Source organism: Mandrillus leucophaeus, unplaced genomic scaffold (assembly GCF_000951045.1).
Source record: "Mandrillus leucophaeus isolate KB7577 unplaced genomic scaffold, Mleu.le_1.0 Scaffold495, whole genome shotgun sequence".
NCBI lineage: Eukaryota > Metazoa > Chordata > Mammalia > Primates > Cercopithecidae > Mandrillus > Mandrillus leucophaeus.
Genome location: NW_012105309.1, coordinates 825,912 through 836,697, shown reverse-complemented (window position 1 = coordinate 836,697; position 10,786 = coordinate 825,912). Strand labels below are relative to the sequence as shown.

At 42.6% G+C, this 10,786-nt stretch overlaps 1 protein-coding gene across 1 annotated transcript in view; it reads left to right on the top strand.

Moving 5' to 3' along the window:
- The window catches only part of MCPH1 (microcephalin 1), a 263,998-nt gene extending 253,521 nt beyond the window's left edge, over positions 1-10,477 (top strand). The window contains exon 14 of the mRNA XM_011995694.1: positions 9,219-10,477. Within this exon, the coding sequence (XP_011851084.1) occupies positions 9,219-9,274 (56 nt within the window). The 3' untranslated portion in view covers positions 9,275-10,477. The remainder of the gene's footprint in view (positions 1-9,218) is intronic.
- The last annotated feature ends 309 nt before the right edge of the window (positions 10,478-10,786 follow it).

The window sequence follows — 10,786 nt, the reverse complement described above, 5'->3', positions numbered from 1 at the left end:
TACCTCACGTGGGGCCAAGAACTCCATGCATTGCTCACTGTGGTTTCTTGCTTATTCTCTGCTGTGTCATGTAAAAATATTACTGAAAATGTCAAAAAGGCCTGCAGATCCCCCTATGTGTAACAGTGATCAGAAAAAGAGGAAGAATTTATGTTTATCAATAGCACAGGCAACTTGTTGGGGGAACTGAACAGCAGTATAAGTGTGAAACGTCTTACAGAAGAGTATGGTGTTGGGATAACCACCATATATGACCTGAAGACACAGAAGGATACACTTTTGAAGTTCTGTGCTGAATGTGATGAGCAGAAGTTAATGAAAAATAGAAAAACTCTGCGTAAAGCTAAAAATGAAGACATCAATCGTGTATTGAAAAACTAGATCTGAATACGTGCTTCACACTGACCACGTGCCACTCAGTGGTATGCTGATCGTGAAACAAGCGAAGATCTATCCCGATGAACTGAAAATTGAAGGGAACTGCGAATATTCAACAGGCTGGTTGCAGATATTAAGAAATGACATGGAATTCAAGTTTTAAAGCATCTGCAGATCACAAGGCAGAGTCAAAACTCATTGATGAGTTTGCCAAGATTATCGCTGATGAAAATCTGATGCCAGAACAAGTCTATATTGCTGATGAGACATCACCATTTGGGTGCTGTTGCCCCCGAAAGATGCTGACTACAGCTGATGGGACAGCCCCTACAGGAATTAAGGATGGCAAGGACAGACTGACTGTGCAGTGCTGTGCAAATGCAGCAGGCACGCATAAGTGTAAACTTGCTCTCATGGGCAGAAGCTTTTGTCCTTGCTGTTTTCAAAGAATAAATTTATTATCAGTCCATTATTATGCTAACAAAAAGGCGTGGGTCACCAGGGGCATCTTTTCTGATCGGCGTTACAAACATTTCACACAGGCCTCTTGTGCTCGCTGAAGAAAAGTTGGACCGGATGGTGACAGCAAGATTTTCTTATGCCTTGACTACTATTCTGCTCATCCCCCAGCTGAAGTTGTCATCAAAGATAATATTGATGCTGTGTACTTCCCTCCAAATGTGACTTCTTTAGTTCAGCCATGTAACCAGGGTATCTTTAGATCAATGGAAAGTAACTATAAAATAAACACTTTCTTGAATTCATGCTCGCAGCAGGGAACGCAGGTGTAGGTGTAGAAGATTTTCAGGAGTTGAGCATGAAGGAGCCATACATGCTGTTGCCAACGCTTGCAACACAGTGACTAAAGACACAGCTGTGCATGCCTGGCGTGACCTCTGGCCTATGACTGTGTTCAGTGATGATGATGAACAAGGTGGTGACTTAGAAGAATTCAGCTTGTCAAGTGAGAAGAAAAGGACGTCTGACCTCTTTACCTATGGAAAAAATATACCTTCCGAGTTCATCAGTCAGCTGGAAGAAGTAGAGATTAATGTTGTTTTTAACACTGATAATGGGCTCCAGTTGTTCACTTCACTGACTGATGAAGCTATAGCCAGAATGGTTCTGAATCAAGGTGTTCATGATGATACCAACCATGAAGATTATGTTAACACTGCAGAAAAAGCATCCGTGGACATCGTGGAGCACATGTGTGATGGGTTAACTGAGGCCTAGAGCAGTGTGCATTCACAACAGAACAAGAAATCATGTCAGCTTATAAAATCAAAGAGAGACTCCTAAGACAAAAGAGAAAAAAAAAAATTAGCCAGGCATGGTGACACGTGACTATAGTCCCAGCTGCGTGGGAGGCTGAGGAGAGAGCCTTGCCTGATCCCAGGAGTTAGAGGCTGCAGTGAGCCATGATCATGCCACCGCACACCAACCTGGGAGACAGAGCGAGGCCCTGTCTCAAAAAAAACCCAAAACATTAAGTAAATATTTTGTGCATGCAACAAAGTTTGCGTGTACTGAACCAACAGAAAGGAGCTGTCAGTTTTAAGACCATTGTTAATGAGGCGGATACCATTAAAAATTCTAAGACCATTGCCAGTGGGGCAGATACCATTAAAAAGCCACCCAGTAGAATGCCTCCTTGTCCCCAGAGGACCCACTTCCTGGGCCTATAACTGCTTCTCATGTTCCCTCTCACCTAAAATGTAAAATGCAGTGTCCCCTAACCTTCGAATCAAAGCGCAGCATGGTTGGGAGACCAGAGGCCTGCCGTTGTGTGTTGTTGCTGCTGCTGTTCAACAGCTGATTCTGGTCTCCGCTGATGCCACTGGCTGCTTAGCTCCCCTGAGCACACGAGTCTCCACTGTGTTAATGGCATGTCTTATTTTTTACTGTTAACTACCTATGTGTGAATAAGTGTAAGGAAATGATTGCTTGTTGGTAGCATATAAATTCAGAGTCAGGGCCAGGCATGGTGGCTCATGCCTGTAATCCCAGCACTTTGGGAGACCAAGGTGGGCAGATTGCTTGAGGCTAGGAGTTCAACACCAGCCTGGCCAACATGGCAAAACCCCGTCTCTACTAAAATTACAAAAATTAGCTGGGCGTGATGGCACACGCTTGTAGTTCCAGCTACTTGGGAGGCTGAGGCAGGAGAATTGCTTGAGCCCGGGAGGCAGAGGTTGCAGTGAGCCGAGATTTCACCACTGCACTCCAGCCTGGGCGACAGAGTGAGACTCTGCTAAAAAAAAAAAAAAAAAAAAAATCAGGAAGGAGGGTAATACCACACAACCACTGATTGTCCACATGGGGTGACACCTCTGCTTTCTGATGGTTCCGTGTACACAGACTTTTTTTCATGCACAAAATTTATTTGTTTGTTTTTTGAAACAGAGTTTTGCTCTGTTGCCCAGGCTGGTTACAGTGCTGCAATCATAGCTCACTGCAGCCTTTAACTCCTGGCCTCCAGCGACCTTCCCATCTCAGCCTCCTGTGTAGCTGGGACTACAGTCATGCTGTCACACCTGACAATCACACCAGCCTCTGCGCAGAATTATTTAAAATATCGTATAAAATTACCTCTAGGCTATGTGTATAAGATGTAGATGAAACATAAATGAATTTTGGTTTTAGACTCTGGTCCTATCTTCAAGATCTCTCATTGTACATTCCAAAAATGCCCCCCCGCCAAAAAAAAAATCTGGAATTCAAAACACTTCTGGTCTCGAGCATTTTGGATGAGGGACACGCCACCTGTAATATCCTTTCACACGTTTCCTGGATGGGAAACAGAAGTTGGTGTGCTGGGAGTCACACGTAAACGGTAGACTTTCTTGTCTGTGGCACATTCTTAGGATGTCCTAGAGAAGTATCAGCGATGTGAATGTCTCCAGTAAAATAGCAGAGCAGAAAAAATACGTTGAGAACTGCTGTATTATTAGACTGAGCTACAAAACAGCCACATGGTATCAGGTCATTCATTCATTTACCCGGTAGATATTTCCTACACACTTGTCATATGCCGAGCATATTCTAGGCACTGCAGGTACAGCAGTTGACAGCCTTTGCCCCTGTGGGACTTAACATTTAAGGGAGAAGACAGGCAACAAACAGTTTCTTTAAAAATCCTTATGGTGGTAAATGCAATGAAGAAAACCAGGTGAGTATGGAGAGTAGGAGTAAGGTAGGCCCCTTGCAGGTGAGTGGCATTTGAGCTGAGGCCCAGATGATGAAGAGAAGGATGGACTCTTGTAGGTCTATGGGACTGGTCCTTCCAGGAACAGTAAGGGCTAAGACATCAAGAGAAGTGGTAAGTTTAGCGTGGCTGAAATGAAGGGAGAGAAGACAAAGCGATAGGAAATGAAGCTGGAGAAGCAGGCAGCTTCAGCTGGACCATTCCAGACCACTGACACCTTAACAGACAACAGCAAGAAGTTTGGGTTTTGTTCTGAGGTAAATGGAAGTCACAGAAGGATTTTAAGTGGGAGGAATAGGCTCTGGTATATGTTTGTTTGCTCTGTTTGTGTTTGTGTTTGTTTTAATGGATACAGAGTCTCCCAGTGTTGCCCAGGCTGGTTTTGAACTCCTGGGCTCAAGGGATCCTCCCAACTTGGCCTCTCAAAGTGCTGACATATGTTTTTTAACGGAAGCAGATAAAGCAATCTTGGACCTTTGCAGTGGTTCGGGTGATTACTGATGGGGGTTAGGACCAGGGACATATCGATGGAGGTGGTGTGAAGTTGTCAGATTTTAAATATCCATTTCAAAGCCAGTTGCACTTGTTGATAGCTTGGATGTGGCATATTAGAGAAAGAAGAATCAAAGGTGGCACCTAGTCTTGAGTTCTGAGCTTCCAGAATGAGGCATCTAGAAGTCAGGACCCGGGAGAATCACGGAAGGAGTGGTGGTATTCAGTCTGCAGAAGCAGTGCCTCCAGGACGGCTGTGTGAAAGAGGAGATGTGATATGAGCAGGTGAAAATGACACAGCAGGCAGCTCTGGGCTCATTGTGAGAAACGACTCTAGGAACATGTGTGACCTGCTGGGCTCTACTGCCAAGGGCTGCCTTAAGCCATGAAGCCGCAGAGGCTGGGTGACCACCGTCCCACAGTGAGGGAGCTGGGCGATTCCTTACCAGAGTGGAGGTCTGTCTGGCTAGCTCTCCCAGCCCTAACATGCTTACTTATTTTGATAAGCAAAGCTAAAGCTCACATGGGTCCCGTGCGCTCTTGGACTTCTGCACACAGTACCATTAACCACACTTGGATGCTGGCAATCACAGTTTTAGTTAAATAAAGTGACTTGCCCACCGTACTATAAAAAATTAATTTTGGCAGCATGTTGATTCTGTATCCTACCCATAAGACCACACAGAGGCGTGGCTAGTAAACTTTAGCTTGTGCATAAATGCCTGCCAAGAACTGCTAAATACTGTTGCTTAAAAAAAAAAGAAAAAGAAAAAAACTTTTTTTTTTTTTTTTTAATTTAAATTTCACAGAGCTGCTCAAGGGCAGTTCAACTTCCTACTCATCTCTGTCTCCACCGGCCAGGACTGGCATTACTCTAACATCTGTCCTATGGCCACATTTTATGGGATGTTTGAGGATTATTCCTATGAAGTGACATTGGAATTTGGGGATGTGGCTATCTTCAGATGCCAAATAAACTTAGATAGAAATCATTTTTCCTGTGTGTGTTTACAGTTAGGAACGTGGGGCTGTGAGGGGCTCCCTGGACATGACCCTGGAGCTGTCGGCCCTTGTTCAGTGGTCAGATACACTTCAGACCTCCCAGACTGCTGACCACACACTCAGTCACAGCCCCGTGCGCACCTCAAGGCCACTGCTCAGAAGTCCAGTGTAATTTCTCAGGCAGCACGTCCTAGAGCAGGCCATGAGAGGTGTAAGGTACGGACTTTGTTGTGAGGTTACATGTAGGCTTCTCTTCTATCTTGTCTCTGTTTAAAGATCGATACTTCAGGCAGTCTTTATCCCCACCACGATAAACATGTGGATGGAAGGATACATGTGTGGATGGGTGGATGGGTGGATGGATGGATGGATGAGTAGATGGGTAGATGGGTGGATGGAGTGATGTTTGATTTCATAGTCAAAGAACTCAAACAGTAGAGAAGTGCACAGGGTCCCCCAGTCTTACAACCCTTCCTTAAAGTAACTACAATAAAGATGGAAGTGTATCTTCTAGATTTCTTTTAAAAACATATTTATGAATGTAAACATATTATGGTCAGGTCCAGTGACTCACACCTATAATCCTAAAACTATGGGAGGCCAAGGTGAGTGGATTGCTTGATGCCAGGAGTTTGAGACCAGCCTTGGCAACACAGAAAGATGCTGTCCCTACACACAAAAAATTTTTAAGTAGCCTGGTGTCGTGGCACATGCCTGTAGTCCTAGCTACTCAGGAGGCCAAGGTGGGAGGATCCCTTGAGGCCAGGAATTCCAGGCTGCAGGAAGCCATGATCATACCACTACACTCAAGTCTGGGCAATGGATCAAGATCCTGTCTGTTTAAAAAAAAAAAAAAAAAGCATATTTATATAGAAATAAACGTATATAAACGTAGATATTGTTTAGGGATTTGTTTTTATATAAATTGGAGAGTCACATGTTTTTTCATGAGTTTTTATGTAACCCTATGTCTAGAAGATCCTTCCAGCTTAACACATATACAGCTACTTCGTTCTTTTTAACCATTGGGAGGTATGGTAATTAATTTATGTTAATAAATTAATGTCTTTCTGTTATTTTTATTCTGCTATTGTATTTATTTATTTATTTAAATATTTATTTATTTATTTTAGAAACAGGATGTCACTGTGTTGCCCAGGCTGGCCTCAAACTCCTGGGCTCAAGCAGTCCTCCCACCTCAGCCTCCCAAGTAGGTGGGACTACAGGCATGAACCCTGCCACACGGCTGACTTCTGCTATTTTAAACTCGTGTGTGTGTGTGTGTGTGTGTGTGTGTGTGTGTATGTTTTCTAATTGAACAATCTGAATTCAATTTTAAGAGATTTTCTTGAGCTATAGTTATTCTAGCCCAAGCCTGGGCACATGAAGATTTCTGTAAAATAGATTCAAAGCAGTGGAATTACTGTGCCCTAGGATATGTGTACTTACATTCTGACACACAAGGCTGTACCAATTTACACTATCACTGACAGTATATAAAGTCCTATTTCCTATGTCCTATAAATTCCTATGTCCAATACTGGACATAACCCATAGTTTCAATGTTGGGTGATCTGATTAGTTAAAAAAAATAGATCTCATTAATTTGTAATTCCCTGGCTACTAAATTCCTAACGACTCTGAGTATCTTAGGAGATTTATCATTCATGAATTGCCTGTCCTGATCCCTTGCCTCTTTTGAAATTGGGTTATTTATCTTTTTCACCCTGTTTAACAGCCATGCTTATGTAATACGGACATTAAACTTTTGCTGTAAATGTTACAAAATTCTGTCTCTTTAACTGTGCTGATGGTGACTTAAGTATTACCAAGTTTTTAATTTTTAACTATTATTTTTTATAAAATTAAACACCTCTTTTCCTCCATGGCACATACACTTAGTGGTTTTGCTTAGAAAGGTCTTCCTCACCCTCTGAGCTTTAAAAATAATCTCATATTATTCTATTTATAGTTTTAAAAAATATTTAGACCTTTAATGCATCTGCACTTCACTTATTATGTAATGTGAGGGGACCCTGTCGTTTGTAATAACTCATTTATTGACATTGACTTATAATGCCCCTGTGAGTCCTCTCTTACATTCCCACACGGTGTGGGCGTGTTTCTGGTTATTCTCGTCCAGTGATCTGTTTGTCTATTCCGTGCTAACTTCTATTTTACTGCTGTAATTATACAGACTGTTTTGATATCTGGTATGTCAAATTTTTTCTCATTATTTCTCTTTTTTAAAATCATTTTCCTATGCATTTTTTTTCTTTCCCATAAACTTTAGAATAAATGTGTCCTTTTCTTTTTTAAAAGTTTGAAATTTGGGGATTATATTGAATTTTTAGATGAATTTGCAAAGAGCATCATTTTTTCTGCATTTTTTTTTCTGGTTTTTCAAAACTGACACCTAGTCAGAAAACTAAGTGTAAAAATTGAATCCAGAGAATTGTCACAGCCTGGAAGAACATACAGATGTGGCTGAATGACTTATAACCTGAGTATCGGGAAAGGCTTCCACCTACCTATGACTCAAAAGCCAGATGCAATAGAAAAAGTGTTGATATAATTTGAATACATAAGAAATTGAAACTTATACACGGCAAAAGTTTGCATAAGAAAAGTCAAGCCAGGTGTGGTGTGTTATGCCTGTAATCCCAGCACTTTGGAGGACTGAGGCAGGAGGATTGCTTGAGCCCAGGAGTTTGAGACCAGCCTGGGTAACAAAGTGAGACATTAGCTGTACAAAAAATCCAAAAATTAACTGGGTGTGGTGGTGCACACCTGTAGTCCTGGCTACCTGGGAAGCTGAGGCTGGAGGATCACCTGAGTTCAGGAGACTAAGGCTGCAGGGAGCCACGTTTGCACCAATGCACTCTAACCTGGGTGACAGAGCAAGATCCTATCTCAAAAAGAGAAAAAAATGTGAATCATGATAATACCTGCTTCACTGTTGTGGAGAGAAGTAGTATGCCTAGTACTAATAATAATTGTTATACACAATGTTATTAACTGTATCATTTCTTATGTATATAAGCTATCACAAATGTTAGTGTTCCTCCCTTCTGAAATTCACCTGAGAGTGCCTCACTGGCCCAGGCCTCCTGGGTAGAGGCACATTTGTATTGAGAAGACAACAGTTACATTCTGGGACACTATCTTGAGCTGTAACTAAGATAAGTCATTTTTTTTCTTCCATTTAAAAAATATTTATAGAATAAACCCATTTTTTCTTTTTTGTACCATACCACCAGTATAGCTTTCCACCTTCTATCACTCTTCTGTGTGACTTCTTAAGTTCCTTCAAATATAACTCTGTAATTGTAATTCTATAATCACACAATCATTGTGATTCTTTAATTGCAGTTGATTGATTTAATCTACCTTATCATCCAATCATGCTGACAGTGGACTTCCTTCCTTTTTTTTCTAACAGTAGGAATAGAACGCAGTGCAGGACACTGGCCAGGACGGAGGAAAGAGGGAGGGGTCGTTTCCGCCAGCTGCCAGGATCACTTGTGCTGATCCTTCAGCTGCACCTGCAGCGCTAGCCTGGACCAGGTGCAACTTGTAATTTTCGTAAAATAGTCGAGTTTCAAACTGATGGGACTTTAGAGCTCCTTTAATTTGAGCCATGAAGAACTGAGTTTTAGGAAGTATGCTTATTCACTTGGTATTGCATAAAAATAACCTACGCTGGGTAGATAGGATGGCACGGCCCACCTCTCACTGTTGGTGTCACAGTTAAAACTCATTTATGTATTTCTTTATCCTCTGCCTTATGCCCAGAGTATTGGAAGTGGTGAGCTAAGATTAGAGAACTCCTGTGTCACAGACTGGCAGGCTTCCCACCCTGCCCACCGAGTGTTCAGCCACGATGGGAGCGTCATCTGTGTCCTGCATCTAATGGGACTGGCCAGTGTGACTGAGACCTGAATGTTTCGTTGTATTGAATTTCGTTTCATGTTAATTTAAAAAGTTATGTGTGCTCTGTGGATGGGGGGGGCCTATGGACAACACAGCTCTTGACCATTTGTTTTTAAATATAGTTTCATGTATATACAAACAGGTTATCACTTTCCTGTGTAGCTAGCTATTATGAATGCTAAACTGCTTTTCCCTCTCTCTCTAGATTCCATCACCCAGCACAAGGTCTGTGCCTCTGAAAACTACCTGTTGCCACAATGACAGTGACCTCACTGGCCTGTGGTGACTGCACAGCTTGCAAAACCGTCTTTGGATGTTCAAGTGAGAAACGATTGTGAAGAGAAGGAACTGGCGTATACAAGATGACCTTTGATATCATGTTTGCCACGCGTTGTGGTGCTTAAGAACTCTCAGGTGACTTTCTGATGACTGAATTTGTGTTTCAGAGAAGCTTCGGGCCTTTTTTTTTGAGATGGATTCTTGCTCTGATTCCCAGGCTGGAGTGCAATGGCACAATCTCGGCTTACTGCAACCTCCACCTCCCGGGTTCAAGCGATTCTCCTGCCTCAGCCTCCCAAGTAGCTGGGACTACAGGCATGCGCCACCATGCCCTGCTAATTTTTGTATTTTTAGTAGAGACGGGGTTTCACCATGTTGGCGAGGCTGGTCTCAAATGCCTGACCTCAGGTAATCTGTCAGGCCTCTTCTATAGAATTCCAGTCTTTGTATCTTAGTAATGATCATAATTGAAAGGTCACAGAACCTTTGTCATTAGAACACGGTACTGCCAAATAAAGAATGGAAATTCATTGACATTATTTTATTACTGAGAACAACTAGAGAGCTCTGAAAGTTTCTTGGCTTAGACTCGAAGATCTTTATTAATACATTATCTGTTAGGTAGGAAAGACATTTGTCAGTAAGGTGACTTTAGCGGAGATTCCTCTCTTAAAGTAATGAAAGGAGATAGGTATGGGGGGTGTTATACAGGATGATTGGTGCCATCTGAGTGTCTTACTTCTGCAAGCCTGCTTTATGGTGAACAAAGCATCACCAACAAGGGATCACAACGTCCATTGGCCACATTTTGCCTGCCGTCCTCGAGAGGAAATTGGCAGCTGGGGCTGATTCATAGAAACACCGATTTGTGGCTGAGCACGGTGGCTCACACCTGTAATCCCCGCCCTTTAGGAGGCCGAGGTGGACAGATAATTGAGGTCAGGAGTTCGAGACCAGCCTGGCCAACGTGGCAAAACCCTATCTCTACTAAAAATACAAAAATCAGCTGGGTGTGGTGGCGCACACCTGTGGTCCCAGCTCCTCAGGAGGCCGAGGCAGGAGAATCGCTTGAACCCAGAAGGCGGAGGTTGTGGTAAGCTGAGGTTGCAGTGAATCAAGATTGCTCCACTGCACTCCAGCCTGGATGACAGAGCAACTCTCCATCTCAAATAAATAAATGAATAAGAAACACCGATGTGTCTGTCACCTTCTAAACAAACGAAATGCTAGGAAGTCCTAGCCAGAGTAATCAGGCAAGAATAAGCCATAAAAGGCTTCCAAATAGGAAAAGAAGTCAAACTGTCTCTCTTCACTGCCAATATGATTCTATACCTAGAAAACCCTAAAGACTGCCAACAGGCTCCTGGAACCAATAAACGACTTCAGTAAAGTTTCAGGATAGAAAATCCATGTACAAAAACCAGCATTTCCATACACAATAACATTCACGCTGAGCACCAAATCAAGAACGCAATCCCATTTCCAATAGCCATG